Here is an 18,449-nt window from a genome sequence, read left to right as displayed (position 1 = left end):
TTTATGTATAACTTATTTTTCAACATTTCGTTTGAAATGACTTGCTAATTAATTATATACTTTTATTAAAGGATACACATGTCATGAAAATCATTAAAACTGAAAAGAAGAAGGAAATTAATTTTATTGCGACTAATTTCGTCACTATAAATACCTCTGAATTATTTGACATTTAAAAAAGTTCAACAAATTAAATATTGGTCCTATTATTTGATATATAAAATGTTACGTATAATATATATTCTATCAGGTTAATTTTTAATTCTCCGTTATGATGTGTACAAATGTCTAAACAAAATAAAAAGCAGAGTAAAAATATTAATAGTATTTCCAATCAATCTAAAATTGTCATTTTTTGTGTTTGTACATAAAAAAAATTTCAGGAGCTTGCCTCTGACAAATTAATGGGTGTAGTGTAACAATAATGCTTTATAAGACGAGTCTATTTCGACAAATTAGGAGACTGGCGGAGGGCCGGGATAGCCTGGTTGGTAGAGCGTTGGATTCACGTCCCTTAAGTTGCGAGTTCGAACCCCGACGGCCGAAGATTCTACGCGTGCTTGGTGGCTGACGCGCATATAAATCTGTCATGGTCACAAAATCCTCCATGTCGAGAGTAATACCACTGGAGGTACTGGATCAGGGGTGATCGTTCGCTGATTCAGGTCTAAATTACGATCTGTGGATGAGTGAATGAAATGCGTGTATGAAGTCCGCCCCGTAAAAAGGGTTGTGACGTGTGTGTAGTTAAGTCGTTCTCTTGGCCCTAGATGGCGCTACTACAAAAAAAAGAAACGCTCCCCTACCGGCTTAAAATCGTTGTCTTCGTAAGAGCGGGCTTGTCCATGGCAAGTGCCATAAGAAACAACAACAGGAGACAGGCGTGATCTGTCTCCTATTTGTTCCTTTTTAACACCAGCTCTCTAATTCAACTCTCTACAAAGGTAATGAGGACATGCGAAGATCTCTACATAACCTTATTCATTAGAACCCTAATAGTTTTATGTGATCCATTCTGAGTTTTAGAATTTTCTTCCTTTTAAAAAATGCACTAATATATTTAAAGTCCAAGGCCTGCCGTTAGTTCTTCAGAGCCATATAAAAACCAAGTTTTTATATATTATCACTATTGTTACACCAGCAATTTTAATTATTAAAATTACATAAAATACATAATTCATACTTACATCAATAGGCAAATGTTTACTTTAATGCTAAAAAGTTAACATATTAATAGTCTCGTTCACGTTAATGTGCAATGATTAGTAATTCCAACAATTAAAATTCATTAAAATTACTTAAAATAGAAGAAGGATTTTCTGATTTTCAAAATTAAAATATTTCATTAATTAAAATCATGTCATTTTCATCCTTGATTTTTTTTAAAAAAATTTCAAATAAAAGAAAACATTTATTAATTAAAATTACTGTCATTTTCATCCTCGATTATTTTTTAATTTAAAAAGCTAAAGAACAGTTTCATTAACTAAAATCACTAGTGTTTTCTTTAAAAAAATATGAAAATAAGGGAAGACATAAAATTTTCATTTAGCTTAAATCATAATTGCCTGCAGTCACCATAAGATTAAATTATTATTCTCAAATAAAAATCTTTAGAAAATGACATGTCATCTGAAAATTGTATCTACGTGATAAAAGTCTTCTAAAATGACCCCTACAGGATGTTTGACCTAGAGTACAGGTTTGACAGATAGTTGAGTTGCTTTTAGAACTGACAGTGTTAAATAAGAAAGAATTTTTACATTTTTAATTATTTTTTTTAAGTTTTTATAAAGTTCTTTTTCGAATATCTTTAGGGGGTATGATGGCACAAAATCTATTTTTGCACTGTTCGAAAAAAATTTTAATGATATGAATTTCATTTCCATGTAATTTTTTTTTGTATAAAAATAACTTTTTTTAAATATTCATATTATATGATACTACTGTTCATTGTTTCAGTTACTATATTTACACTCACGGACTTTGTGACAATAATAAATAATTTTTCGTGTGCAGGTTATTGCTGCTATATAATTAGAATTTAAATTATAAAAATAAAACGTAGACTTGTCACACCTAAAAAATTATACTACGAAGTTCTTGGAATTAATGTTTGAATTCCTTTTTAATTTTTCTAAGTAAATGCTACGGTTTTAAATTTTTTGTTTAGACGAAAAACTATATTAAAACTACATAAAGTAATGATTATTTCTATAAATGTTCTGAAATATTTTATATAAATGCTTGAAACTTCTTCTTCTTTTTGAGAAGTTCAAACTGATATTTTCTTAAAACAAATAAAACTCGGTTTGGATGAAATCCTGCATTTAATTCCTGGGGGAAATACTTCGAATTCGGAAAAAAAAAGAATTATAACATAGTTATAATTCGGGAAATATAACTGAAAAATAAATCAAAGTTCTCTAAAAAATATAGTCTAGACAGTGATTCTTCAAGATAATGAATAAAAGATATCGAGTCTTCTAGATTCATTAATCGTAAAAAGCATACATTTTAACTTTCTTCGTCAATACTATTTATATGATAAAACTTTCAATGTTCTCGGGGGTACTTTTTAAAAGGTTTCATTTCTGAACTACTTTATTTAGCTTATGATTACTTATTTAAGTACTTCAGAAATTACCGTGACGAATTCTAAGAGAATCTTTCTGGTTTCTCTATCTCTGAACGAAAAAATGATAGAATTAAGTGCAGATCCTTTTAAGAATAAGCCCCATTAAAACAATTTATCTTGATTGCAAAATTTTTTATATCTACCTAATTTAGTTGAAATTGTTTAGTTGATATTTAGTTTAGTTGATAATGCACAAAAGCCTGGGGACTTATTTCTCAAATATTTTTAAGTCATTTTATAAAATAAGCAATATTATTAATGCCATTCTGTGATATTGAATATTCAGAAGGTTGCCATTGTGTGAGAAATCAAATCTCAGTACCTTGATTTCATTTTATCATACTAATGTCAATACTTTATCATGACCTTTACAAACAGCAAAGCTATCACTAGCTGAGCATGAGACGAATAAAAGTCGACTTTTTAGTAAAAAATAATTCACTCTTACTATCATCATACTCATTCCATCTTCATACTCATGCTCATTTCCATCTTCACTATGTCTGTCTAATAATCCGTTTGAATAATTTTCTGGTTCGGAGTCATCAGATTCTTCTTTCTTTATTATGTCCTTGAAACTTTATTATGACCTTTACAACTACCAGAACTATCCTTTTTTGAGTATGAGATGGATACATTAGATCTTAGTAAAAAATGATTCATTGTTACTATTATCGTACTCATTCCATCTTTATACTCATACTCATTTCCATATTCACTTTATCCCTCTAATAATGCATTTGAATAATTTTCTGGTTTGGAATCATCAGATTCTTCTTTCTTTATTATGTCCTTGAAACTTTATTATGACCTTTACAACTACCAGAACTATCATTTTTTGAGTATGAGATGGTTACATTAGATTTTAATAAAAAATGATTCATTGTTACTATTATCGTACTCATTCCATCTTCATACTCATGCTCATTTCCATCTTCACTTTATACCTCTAATAATGCATTTGAATAATTTTCTGATTTGGAGTCATCAGATTCGTCTTTCTTTATTATGTAATTGAAACTTTATTATGACCTTTACAATTACCAGAACTATCATTTTTTGAGTATGAGATGGATACATTAGATATTAATAAAAAAATGATTCACTGTTACTATCATCGTACTCATTCCATCTTCATACTCATGCTCATTTCCATCTTCACTTTATACCTCTAATAATGCATTTGAACAATGTTCTGGTTTGGAGTCATCAGGTTCGTCTTTCTTTATTATGTCCTTGAAACTTTATTATGACCTTTACAACTACCAGAACTATCATTTTTTGAGTATGAGATGGATACATTAGATCTTAGTAAAAAATAATTCATTGTTACTATTATCGTACTCATTCCATCTTTATACCCATACACATTTCCATATTCACTTAGTCTATTTGATAATGCATTTGTATAATTTTCTACTTTAAAGTCATCAGACTCATCTTCACTTTTTTTAAACACATTTTTAATAAATATTACTATTTATATACAAAATTTATCAGAATAAAAATAATTATACGCTTAATGCGTGTATGTAAACTATAAACTATACGACAACAGTTTTTTTTTTCACACTTCTATATACCATAAAAGAAGAGAACGAAAGACCGCTTCAGAAATCATTTCCTCCAGTAATGTGAGATGGGCTTTAACCTTCCTTTAAAGTTTTAGATTTAAAAAAAAAATAATTGAATCTCCCCCAAATAGAATTAATTCAAAAGAAACTTATGACTTTCAAGATCTAATACTTCCGTAAATACACTACAAGAAGTTTTGATGAATTATTTTTAACGCTTTCAAACTTTATACAACGTTCTGATAACTTACAACAAAATTCTGACACTCTACTGCATCCACAACAATTTTATTTACTACACAGAAAATATCTTTCAACAAATAAAAGATACCCCTCAGGGAACTCATTTTTCCTCTGTACTGGCCAACTTGTTTCTTCACTTCTTTTAAAGAACTCAAGTTCTAAAAATCAACTCAGCTTTCAGACACGTTGATGACCTGATTATATTTAACCTCCAAGGCTTCAATTTTATAACATTATATTTATCTAGTTAAGCTAACACTTATCAAAAACAGTGATCACCAACACTCAGTAATATTTTAAACCTAATTATAAAAGTAAAAAATAATATAAAAAATTTTATATTGAGGACGAAAGAAATAATTCTATAAAATTTTACAAAATGGCAAAATAATCTACCATTTTACAAAATATTTTCTACAAAATTTACAAATATTAACCATTACCATTTTGAATCAATTCCTAAGAATTAATAAGCTATGCAAAAAAATTCAATTAAATATTAAACCAAATATTTAATTGATATCACACCATCAATAACATTCCCACCTCTAAATCTGAACTTTTAATAAATGGCTTTAAAATGTAATTAAAGGAATTTTAGAACGCTGTTGGTGCAGTTATTTAAAAATTGCCGGAGCGTCACCTTAGCTAACAAGGTTTAAATTAAACCACAAAATGCATCTTTTGGAAAGAATTTAAAGATACAAAATATTTAAATAATTATTTTTCCTGACATCTTTTATTTAAAACTATTAATTCTATTCCAGCATTTGAATAATTTTCTGGTTTGGAGTCGTCAGATTCGTCTTTCTTTATTATGTCCTTGAAACTTTATTATGACCTTTACAATTACCAGAACTATCATTTTTTGAGTATGAGATGGATACATTAGATCTTAGTAAAAAATGATTCATTGTTACTATTATCGTACTCATTCCATCTTCATACTCATGCTCATTTCCATCTTCACTTTATACCTCTAATAATGCATTTGAATAATTTTCTGGTTTGGAGTCATCAGATTCGTCTTTCTTTCGAGGGCGTACCTCGGATCTTAGTGGATGGATCGTGCAAGTTCTCAAACTTTCCAGCATTATCCATATTGTCGCCAAAGTCGTCTCCAAACAGTCGCCAAGCTGAGCACGCACAGGACATATCTTACAACGGTTTTAACGGTGTTTCCCACAATGACACTATTCGTGCCGGTTAGCAAAATTATAGATTTGTAACAATATATTGTTCACTTTTCGTTGTATTTTTATTTTATTTTGTATCTTCTTTGTATCTCTGTAGCATTGACTTACTATAACATGTGGGATAAAAACAATATCATATTACTTAACTGATAAAAAAAGTATTTTGAAGTAAGAAAATGTTATAATTCTTTTTTGCGATCTACATTAATTTCATCCCCTGACGAGCAAATTAATGCCAATTTTCACGTTCTGTTTCCACTTTTAATATTAATTTTCCAATTATATATAATAATATTTAAATTTTTTTACAAATATCTCCATGAATTTTTAAAATGCGTTAGTTAATATCATCGTCATAAGCAATCGAATAATGAAAAGCTTTCATTTGCTTCAGTTAAAGGTATATTAAATGTATCAAAGCAGAAGTCCAAAGAATGGAAATTTTCGAAGTCATCAACAAATATAAAAAATTTATTCAAGATAGTATTTGATATCAAATGCTTAGAAGTAAAGTGCATTTGTATATGATTGCATACATTTGAGAATGCGATTTATTCATGAGAGCATTCTGTGTCGAATGCCTAGAAATGACATGTATTTGTATGTAATGGCTTATACTTGAAAATTGTATGTAATGGCTTGATTTGGGGCTTGGCATATTCTCTAATAGATTCATGATTTATTGTTTTTTATTTTCACCTTAGAGTTCGAGATTCACCACAATTAGATCAGTGAGAGGTTGTCCGAAATAGTAAGCGAATTTTTCTTTCCGCTGAAGGTGCAGAAATGTCGGTATGCATATTGGCAGGCTGATTTTCTGTGATGGAACGTATGCCCTGAATGATAATTTTGTGCATGGACCGCGCAGAATCAGGGCTATCATAATGCCTGTATTATTTTCTGCAGTGATCCGTCATTTCTGCCCTTCATCTCGATATCAGTGCTTCTGCGAGATGGTTTCTTCTTATACATGGGTCCTCAAACTCCCTTAACTACCAACATGGTACAACATTTTAAATGGTATTTCATTCGCAGATTTAGATAAAATAGCGAAGTTCGATTCTACTAAGAACTAAATTAAAATGATTTCGAAATGCATATGAGACAATTTTCTAAATGTCGGTGTTTTTGTATAGTAAATCTACCGAAGAAAAGCAAAATTTTCTCCATGTAACATCTCTATTTCTGATCTGTTGCACCATTATGAACTATCACCAAGCCATGCTTGTCCCTGCGCTTAGAACAATGAATATTCCCTATTAATGGAGATAGGCAAAATGTAGGAGAAGAAATTATCAAATGAGAGGTTTACAACCATCGTGCTTTTAGAAAAGAAGAAAGTCTTAGATCTACAACTGCAGGGAATTAATAAAATATAGACCTGGCCACATCAGAGTATTGCAAAGAAAAAAATATGTATAGCACCAAAGGGCAAATCTTGGTGGTAGAGTGAGTTTAAATGTACAATTATAACAAAACAGTTATAAAAAATAAAATTAAAAAACGATTATCAAAAAAAGCACAAAAGCATACATAAAAGCTATACGGTAACCAGAAACAAAGTACCAGTAAAAATGAAGAATAGTGTTAAAAACACTTCGTAGACTTGTATTCAAAAAATTCAAGGCAACCTCCATATTTAAGTGTAAAATGTTCAGAACAGGGCTAGAAAAAATATTTCAATATAAAAATACATACATGAAAAAATAGTCCATTGTAAAATAGGCAGTCCCTGAAAGTATCGCAGAATTTCTAGTGAAAATATCAGGTGGTATTTTAGATCTCATTTTTAATGAAGATGATCATTCAGTTGGAGAAAGTGATATCAGATGTTCAAGTCTCGGTGGAAGATGCCATGTTTGCAAATAAGTTCCATGAGTAATTATATCTAAGTCACTGAAAATCCGTTAACAAAACATTTCTTCCACAAAACGGTTACTAGGTCCAGTTCGGATTTCCTCATATGAAAGGAGGCAGTAAGGAAACTCCTTTAAAATTTTATATTCAATAAATAATACGTCAATTTTTTAAAATCATTTTCTTTCTTTGCTTCGATTTTCTTCTTAAAAGCGATTTTCAAAGGTAGTGACACCTAGTCCTTTGCTAACGTAATCTTGATCTAATATTCAGATTCAAATCAAAAATTTAGTGCAGTTATGAGTTTTACAAATATTTGGCTGTCCCTTTAGAAAGCACTCAAAACTTGGCATATGTTCTGAAGCTTTTATTAAAGCGAAAATTTATTTCACTTCTCAAAGTAATTAAGACTGTTTTCGGATCCATAATTTTTCTGTTTGACTCCATTTTGAAACTGATCGTTGTGTTAAAAAAAATCCTCGAAATAAGAAAGAGGAGAAACAATAGATACACAATATTCTATGTGTGACAAAAAAGGCATTGATTTTACCCTAATTCTTATTATTTTTCATGTAATGTTTTCGAAATAATACTGTTTTCTATAAAAATTGAAACTTTTTAGGGGGGCATAAAGATTTAAGTCTTATTTATTTGTCCCGAGTTAAACATTTAGTTTGATAGTAACTTGGCCGTTTTTTAAACCAAAACAGAATTATTGAAATGACTGCATTAACTTTCATAAAAATAAAAGTTATTGTTGTTTTTATAAAGCAATGCCTTGGCATGGCTATTTTTAAATGTTCTATTTCCCAACGTTATTTCAAATCAAAGACAAATTTAAAAGGAAAAACAATACAGTTTCCAACCTCGATATTGCAATCAGTCTTTCAACTATTTTATCCAATCGCATCCATCCATCCATACTTCCCTTTCACTAACCAAAACCAAGATCACTTTATAAGGAACCGAAATCGGTAATTGCATCTTTCCTTTTTTCAGATAAATCTTTTCAATAAGGCCAGCGAAACTCTATCGCAATAACTATTGATTTAAATAAAATCCAGACATGGACGCGAAATCGACTGCTGTAGTTTTATTGACTTAAGAATCCAGAAACTGAGGCGAAACATTCTATTTATAGTTTGCCAGGAGCCGCTGGGAATGAAGAGTGGAGCAATTTATGACTTTCAGATAACAGCTTCGTCCTCTTTAAATCCAGAACTAAGCCCCCTGAACGCCCGGCTTGACAGTGACACAGCGTGGGTGCCTGACTTGGACGATGAAGATCCATATATCCAGGTAATTCTTTTCGGAGGTCGGGCTCTACCTAAAAGAAATTGATTATAGAGACATATATCGATAGATCAGAATTGATAAGGGTATTTTTCTCTCTTGGTATTGCTTGTTTTTTGTAAGAACTCTTTGAATGCAACAAGTGACATGAAAAATGCATTTCTATTGAGTTCCAATTATCCGAGTTAAATAGGGATCTGATTGATTTGGAACATGATAATTCGGATGATTGAACGAAACTCAATATTACTTAGAAACGTGAGAGTAAAAAAATTTAGTTTGATTCATGAAATTAAGTTTATCCAATATGAAGTACAGAAAACTATAAGTACAGTAAGATTTATATTTAAAAAAATTAAAATTACATATAAATTTGTTACATACGATTAAGTGGGTAAGTATTGGCTATTTATTTAAGTATTTATGATTAACTATACAAATTTTCTATAAGTCGTCTCAAAAATTTATTTTAAATATAGCATATATGTAGCATGTGACATTATGTTTACATAAATATGTACCATGGATATGCAATAAAATCAATGAACTTTGATAACAATAAATGACGCTTTATTCCATAAGAAAATATAAAATACATGCATCAAAACATAGCCGGATCGTAAGCAAAGACAGAGCTTGCAGAAATCAAAAACACACTACAATTCAGAGAGAATTCACGTGACTCCCTATGCATCTAAATGTTATTCTAAGATGCATTGACCCTGTTTTAGTCACTTTTCCTTAATAGTTAAAATAATTGCAAGATTAATGAGAGTATAAATGAGAAATCACGAAGAAAAATTAAACGTTCAAATAATAATGCATTGAAAAGAGGGGTATTTATGTATTATATCGTTCTCCACATTCAATCAACTAATGGCCGAGATATATCACCAAGATTATTGCATTATGTAAACTGGAGAAGTTGGAATAATCTATTTTTCAATTCTAATGCTGCATTTTTACTATAGAAAATATAGTAATTATCAAATGAAAGAGCTAGATGGACAAAATCCATCACAAATATTTAATATCTATAGTGTAAGCACCTATTAAATTATTTTGAGCCAAATCCAATGAGAGGCTGACTGTCTGTCGGTTTGTATTTTCAGAAACATGTAAAAACGCGATAATTTTAATATATCAAATTTGGTATGGGAATTTGTGACTACAAGTGCAATTTTGTATCGTTTTTTTTTTTTGTTTGTTTGTTTCAGTCGGTTTAGAAAAACGTGTCTAAAACATAAATTAGATTTCTGGATACTATTAACGCATATCAAGAATTAATCGCCAAATAACTCGCCAAGGATAACACGATAGATTCAGTAAAAATTCTGAATTCATGCCAAAAATTAATATTTCGTGGCTATTGTTCGCCAGTGCAATGCAAGGCGTTCTCTGGCATGTCAAATTTATTGGAGAACATGCGAGAAAGTTCTGGGAGATCCCTCCCGCTGGTTTTCAGACTCTATTCGTACGTTTTCAGTTCTGTTATGCAATGAATTGGATTTAAATCAATTTTCTAAATCAAAACTACACATACTTGTATGAGTTAGAAGTATTGAGCTAGTAATAAATGAAGTGCCAGTAGCTTCTCAAAAGCATGGCTGCATTCATTTTATAAAAGTTTCCGCTAACAATTTAAATTTCTTAAAAAGTTTTTGGAAGTTTCCCCTTTGGAATTTAAAAAGATCCAACTCGGGAGATTTAAAAATATTTCGTCTTTTGGAATTTTCCTCGAAAGATCGATAGTTAAAACATGTGGCAGACTTCTAAAATTAAAGAATTCCTGTTTAATAATCTGTTGTTGTATCCTTGAAAGCATTACTAAATTCTTAAGCCTCTTATACTTCACAATTTTATTTATCTTAGATGCATTTTCATCAAATTTAATTGAAAATTAAAAACAAGGGACCATCGTGTCAAAGTATAAAGCATCTTGATTCTTCTAGGGTAACTACTAGCCATTCTCATCTCGGAAAATACACTTGTTTGCGGGCTGAGTAATTAAAATTCTTTACCACCTTCAAAGTAATTTCATGCATCAGCAACTACTGTCCTTTACAGGATCCCCATTACCAAGCCATTAATAACTTTTAATCCAGTGTATGTCAGCTTTTACGGCATTTCAAGCAAACCCTGATAAGAAGCTACGATTTCGGACAGTGAATTCAGGCCGAACTTTTCTACTGTCTTTCACGAGACGGAAATTTGAAAATATACTGTTTTTAAAGATAAGGCTTCTTTTAAAACTTGAAAAGTTATTTTTGAAAGAATATTTTCTTTTAAATATTTCAATCTATAAAAATAATTAATATTAGAAGTTATTTTTGCCTACAAAATAGAAAATTATTGCAGAGAAATTTTTTTGAAATTTCAATTATTTAGCATACGTGTGTTTATAGTCACTACAAATTATTTCATACAATATGCATGATGGGAAAAAAAGTGTTCAAAATGTCTTATAGAACAAGATATTAGCTTTAGAATTAACAAATTTACCTAAATTAGGTGTATACTTTATGAGAAATAGGTGCTAATTAAGAAAGAATTGTTCAAAATTTTAGTTAGATTTTTAATTGAATTTTTCATTATTTTTCCTCGGTAATTTCAGATCATATTATTGCCCCAAAACCATTTTTACATTCAAATATAAACAATACCCTATTTAATGATATCAGTTTTATTTCCTTAAAAAGTTTCTTAAATTTTAAAAAAAATATTTTAAAATATATTATTTTGTATCAATATTTTTCATTCAAACTTATGTAATTGTGATATTAAATAAAAAATTTTATGCATACTGTCTTTGATATATAATATAAATCAAAAGAAATGTTGAAAGACATCCTTTGCATATTTTCCCATTTCAAGGTGCTTTTTTTATAACTAACACAAAATCCTCTTGTAAAGGTGCCAGACCTACAAAGAAAGCAAAAATCATGCAATTCTGATAATTTTAGGGTGTTTTTTTTAATTATTTTTAACTCCATTGGATGGAAATTTATAAAATTTAGAACAATTCTATTTTATATCTTGATCCTTCGTTAAGCCTCAAAATTCATTTTCATACTTATTCAAAATAATTTAAATCGATAAATTTAAAAAGTAGTAAAAAAATATAAAACACATATTTTTAAAAATGCATAGATTTTTTTCATGAATTTCATGTCAGAATTCTATTGCAAACTACGAATTATTATCAAAGATTCATCATATCTTGAAATAAATTGAAAAAAAAGGACTTACAATTAGTATTAAGATTTCAAAATTTCATTTCCTTATAATCCATTCACGGTTTACTCAAAATTACTAAAAGTATTTTATATTATAACTATCTTTTAATTATTTTAACAAGGTGAATTTGAATGTTTATTTTAATTTCGGATATTGCAATTTGAAAGATTGCCTAAATCTATAAATGTAGACGACCTTTTGCTTTAAAAAATATTTCCCACGCTTATAGAAAAATATATTTCTGTAGCGACAGGAATTTAATGTTCTGTTGGGTTATACTGTCACGTAGAACTAGAGTATAGAAACAATGACACACACAAGAGGTAGAGCTAAACCAATTTATTAACTCAACTCTGAACTGAGAATACAGTAACTGACAAATCTTCTGCTTTTATACAAGCAGAGAAAGTTCCAGGATACTCTTCTGGAGACAGTAAGAAAAGTCCAGAACACTTGTCTGATAAATTAAAGAAATGTCCAGTATCTTCTGGAACATGAAATAAAGGAAAACGTAAAATCGAGGAATTAAATATTTACATATACTATTAATCGCATTGTCTCTAGCGGGATTCGAACCCAGGTCTCTTGATCATGAGACCAGTGCCATGACCATTCGGCCATGGATATTCGACTGTCTTTCTTCAATGCGGCAATACTTAGTTTCATAAAAACAAGAAATATCCAGATGCTTTCTTAGTGTTCTCATTAAACGATTCTGCTGCTTGTGAAGCTATGAACTAATTATGAAAAAACGTTAGATCCAAAATGAACTAACAGATGTTTAATTCGGATTTGTAGAAGGGTAACCAAAGTGCACAAATTTAAGATTCTTAACCTCCTGGCATAACAGTTGGATGGGAGAAATGTAACTTAATAATCCATGCGTCCTAAACCTTTAAGAAACTCAATAGATGAGGAGCCAATCTTTTTTTCTTGCCAATAAATAAGATTTCCGTTGTCATTCTTTGTCATCCCAGCGACTTTGTCATATTCGAAGTGATCCAACATTTGACTTTGCTATTCAGGATGAATCGCCTTCAATGTCTATCTCTGATATTCAGGCTGAATCTAAAGTATACTCTTATTTAACTTATCTATTTCAGTAAGCTTTTCGAGAATAACTATCTACACATTTGTTCTAATCATTTGCAAGTTGGATATCCGGTTTTGAGCAATGAGCCAGTCAACAGACGGGACTTTTCTTTTTGCTTATGATAGGTTGCATATCATCTCAGTTCGTTTTGCGCTATTGCGAAGTAGGCATAAATGGGCTACTGTACCTTTGCACCAAAGACCATGAGTTTAAACTGATAGAACGGGCAGGGCAATGTTTCATCAAGGTAAAATGTTTACTAAAGAACTGAGTAGTTTAAAAGTGGTAAAAAAAAGTGTGAAAGACAAAGAGAAACCGAGACGTCCAACCACATACACTACTGATGCTAATATTAAGATGAATTACTGAAGACAGTTACCGACTATTATTCAAGTGACAAATCATATGCACAATAATAATGGCTTTGCTTGTGAAACCATGTAAAACTCAATTTTGTATTGGATCAAATTTCGTGATTTCAAAAAAAAAAATCGCCTCATTTCCAAGTTTTTTGTCTAACTGGTACTATCCATTTTCTATTTTCATTCGTTTCGGCAGTATTTTATTTTTTGCTTTATTTTTTATCTCTATGGAATTAAGTTTGAAAAGGATTCAATTTCTCCTTTTATTTTTAGTTTCTGGTTTAATAACAAAATAAACTGATATCGCGGATTAAACTATTAGGATAGCTAGGACACATTTAAACAAACCACTTTCGAAAGAACATGGAACGTAATGGTACATGAATAAGATCACTGTACAGTGTCAAGGAATTATATGATAATCACCTTATGATTCATTGACATTGTTTAAAAGACACTTTGTCGATATGCGGGTCAATAATGATCATACTTCTCAAGAAAAAATAATGAAATTTTGGATGCAGATATTTTGAAGTATATACTCAAGAATGATGTGAAAACATAGCAGTCCATCTCTAACAGTTGTGATTGTAGTGACAATATTTCGAACATTTAAAATAGATTTTAATATAATCTGCTTAAAAAATAGCCTGCTTTTTCTTATTGGAATATAATCTCCACAATAAAAAAATGGCGTTGGAGAGGCACCCGCAGGAGATAAAATGCTAGTACTAGGTATAAATTAATCTAAAGGTGAATACAATTGATAACGACAGACAAGCAAAAGTCGTAAAACATTCTATGATGTTTTACAGTGTTCCAAGTGTACTTGAAGTGTCACTGAGTATTAAAGAGCTTTAAATATCGGCAAAGCATTTTTGTAATCACATTGCAATTTACTAACCAAAGTTCCCCTACAAGTGTCGATCCTTGTTCTCTGACGGTAACGGTAATGTACAGTTCCTCTGTAACGGTGTCATTCAATGATGTTACCTTGGTGGTAAAGGTACCTAGGGTTCTCCATTTGAAAGTTCGACGTGAATCAGACTGAAAACTAAACCTAGACATGTTGTAAAGCATCACACAAGCCTACTGTGATGTTGTCCACAATGCATTTTCTCTACTCCAGGCTAACCGCTAACGACAATGAGTTGCCATGAGTGGAACACATCTGACAGGCCTGCAAGCATGTAGACCAATATATCCCAAACGTCTATATATGGCTGGCATTGAAACTGCTGTATCCATGGCAAAAGATAGCTGACGGGACAGGTTTGATGCTATGCTCTGTCTGCTTCTTTTGGCAGTTATTGCCAAATACTAATCATCATTCGGCGTTGTAACTCCCAGGTGACTTGTACTGCAACGTCTACTGTCTTGGAATAGTTGCCAAAGCCTATAAATGACACTTTGGGAGATTTCAAGTTTCTCGGATAATTCCATCTGAGTACACACGAATTCCAGACGACTGATAATTCTACCATGTAAAATATCATCTGCATGAGTCCTGTGTGTCATAACTATTCGGTTATGAGACTGAGCGCCTTACAAAACGTTTGTGAAAAATTTTACTTCTTTGCCACCATTTTTTATAAACTCCTCTCTTACACTCTCGTCATTATGATGTACTATCGACGTCATCTGGTGTTATCCTGTAATTTCCATATTATTCTTAGAGATGTGTGCAGGATAATTCTATACATATTAATGTGTGTAAAATGTGTGTACGGATAATTCTACAACTGAAATTTTTACTTTAGAGCTCGATTTCTGATTAATTCTAAATAAGCCTTAATTTATGGAGATGAGTGTATTATAAAAAGGATTTATTTCTGTGTAAGGTCGGGATAGCCTGGTTTTGGTAGGGCGTTGGATTCGCATCCCTTGGGTTGTAAGTTCGAACCCCACCGGTCGAAGACTCTCCGTGTGCAGTGGTTGCTGGCGCACGTATAAATCTGTCTGGGTCACAAAGCCCTCCATGTCGAAAGTAATAACACTGGGAGGTATTGGATCAGGGGTGATCGTTCTCTGGTTCAGGTCTAAATTACGATTTGTGGTTGAATGAATGAAGTCCGCCCCGTAAAAAGGGTTGTGACGCGTAAATAGCTAAGTCGTACTCTTAGCCCTAGATGGTGCTACTGAAAAACAAAACACGCAAAACCTTCGCCTTTAAATTCGCTAACTTAGTCAGCGGTGTTTGTCTATGACAAGCCATCAGGAACAACAACATTTATGTGTGTTCCCTCAATATTTACATGATGGATTGGTAAGAAAAAAAGACTTTTAACGCCAAAGTATTTCATAACGATTATATTTTTTTCATAACTCGTCAGAATTCTGATTTATGAATTCGAAATAAAGTGAACGAAGACAATAACATTTAGTTAGTAAAATCTTACTTTTTTACCTTTTACCTGCCCTTTAAAGTTTGTGTGAAAATGAAAAAAAAAAAAACACTATATATCATTAATATTTACTCACAAATTATTTGTTTATAAGAAAAAATAATTTTTTTCAGCAATAAATTCTTATATCACGATTATGATTGCTTTCAAATTTTATTTATTAATCTGATTTCTGAAACAGAAACAAATGCATTAAAAACCTTTAACATTTAGGAAATCAAATTATTTTTGCATCTACTAAAAATGTAAAAAAATGTTCCTGTGAATATTTATTTTGTCTATTCCAGGTGGATCTGATGGTGCCGACCAATATTACAGGGTTAATGACACGAGGCAGAAATGACGCAAACGAGTGGGTGAGCATTTATGAAATCGCTTACAGCGATGATGGATTAAAATGGAAGAACCCTGGGGATGGTACAGATTTTGTGGTCGTAAGTTATTTTATATGTTATATAAATTTATAAAAATTCATATAAAAATCTGAGCATTTTTGTCTAGATATTTGCATTGTTTTAAAGTGATTTCTATATTATTTTTGTAGAATGTTAAATGTTATATATTTTAAGAATATTTCAGTTTTACTCGGATATTGAATAAAATATTTACTGAATAATTGCAGTTTTTTTTTTTTTTTAATTTTTTAATCATTTTTACTCAAACGATATTGTCGAAAAAGAAATGATTTTTTTTCTTACTTTCTGCAATAATTCTGTTATTTATTCAGTTTTTTTTTTATTTTGTTTTTTTATTTTTATGTTCAGCCTTAGTTTTCAATTCCCAACATAAAATGAATCAAATACTCTGTAACAGCGTAAAAGATTAGAATAAAATATATTTTCATCTAAAAATAATATTTGTCTTTAATAATACCATACCTTTATCACAAGTTATTAAAATTATATATTATCGTGAGTTAAATTCAAGTAATTAGGCGTCAGCATATTACTTAAACAAAAAATATGATAGAAAAAGAGCATTCATCCTGAAAGGTTTTTAAAGGAAATATGTTTCACTATAAATAGAGTGTGTGATAAATAAGAATGAAAATAAAAAATAAGAAAACACTTAAAGTTAGCTAAATAAATTTTATAAATTTTAATTTTAATAATATAATATCACTTTGACCATATAAGAGGAAAAACTATTAAAAAAATTAGAAGATGAGATATATTATATTGCCTCGTATTTTTCTAAAAGGATATCGTATGTTCGCTCTTGATTTATTTATCGTCAAAATTCCAGTAGTTTCTGGAACCTTCGATTTTTTTCCCAAAAGTTGCCAAATTCGTAACCGTATTGCTGAATGGTCAACAACTTAGTAGCGAAAGTTGGGGTTCGCTGTCTCGGCTTCCGTTCATTCAACAACATTGTCACAACTATCAAACTCTCTTCCTTGCCAGAAGACTTATTCCGGAGGAAACAATAATATCGTTATTAACAAGTTTGTAACAATATTATTTGACTGTGTAACAATAAAAATTTTAGTAAAACTTAGAAAAGGAATATATTTAATTTTTTGTATGAATTTTTTTTCCCTTTAGATAATGATTAAAACAACATGGTTATATTTCTAATTTTAACCATAAGCAAGGAAGTCGATAGCGCATGAAAAGTAACCATATTTGTTGTAGGAATTGATAAGTCACGACAAAAAATACAGCAAAAAAAATTACATTATTAAAAATTTCTATAATTTTGAACTTAGATAGACTTATCAAGTGAACATAATTATCCTTACTTTTTTTATAACTAACTTCTCAATTTGCAGGCATACAAAGCAAATTATGATAATGAATCGCCAGTTACAAATTTATTTGAAACTGAAATTTTCGCACGTTTCCTGAGGATACAGCCAACTCTTTATGAGAGAAAAATTGCACTCAGATTCGAAATTTTGGGTTGTTTCGAAGAAAAAGGTATTTTAGTTTATTTTGCTACATTTTTGCATTTTTTTATTTACTAGCCGCTTTTAAATACCAGCTTGTTCGCCAAGTATATTGACTACATTTTATTACAATTAAATGCCTTGTACATTACTTGAGTTCTATAGAGAAGTCACTCATATACAGGGGAATGTGACTCTTTCAATATGGTAACTTTTCTTTAAAAAATTTTGTCACTATGTTAAGTAAAAAAAAAAAATGCTTTTATAAAGGATTATTTTTTAAATGGTAGTTCTTAATTATGCCAATTTAAAATCAAAGAAATGTGAGAATTAATCTATTATTTATCTCTGATAGTAATATGTTCTTTTATCCATGTTCTTACAGTTTGTATGGAGCCAATGGGAATTGAAAACGGAATGCTACCTGAAGGTCAAATAATAGCATCCTCTTTAAAGAGTGAAAGCACGAAACCCTCACAGGTTGGGCTCAACAGCGAAACATCCTGGTCCGCAGAGACCATCGAAGAACCACAATTCCTTCAGGTGATGTCAAAATTCTTTGAAGGCCAATAGTAATAAATAAGAATTATATTAATGAGAAATTAATTTTATAATGAAGAAATAGAAGAATAGCTAAAATGTCCTGAACAAACTACAACATAA

The 18,449-nt window shown here is 30.4% G+C and overlaps 1 protein-coding gene across 2 annotated transcripts in view; it reads left to right on the top strand.

Moving 5' to 3' along the window:
* The window catches only part of LOC129981119 (uncharacterized), a 472,677-nt gene that overhangs the window by 334,665 nt on the left and 119,563 nt on the right, over positions 1-18,449 (top strand). For both annotated transcript variants that reach the window (XM_056091801.1, XM_056091800.1), the window contains 4 exons: positions 8,650-8,807; positions 16,186-16,332; positions 17,670-17,817; positions 18,172-18,329. In XM_056091801.1, the coding sequence (XP_055947776.1) occupies positions 8,650-8,807; positions 16,186-16,332; positions 17,670-17,817; positions 18,172-18,329 (611 nt within the window). The remainder of the gene's footprint in view (positions 1-8,649; positions 8,808-16,185; positions 16,333-17,669; positions 17,818-18,171; positions 18,330-18,449) is intronic.

Source organism: Argiope bruennichi, chromosome 8 (assembly GCF_947563725.1).
Source record: "Argiope bruennichi chromosome 8, qqArgBrue1.1, whole genome shotgun sequence".
NCBI lineage: Eukaryota > Metazoa > Arthropoda > Arachnida > Araneae > Araneidae > Argiope > Argiope bruennichi.
This window is presented reverse-complemented; position numbering and strand designations above follow the sequence as displayed.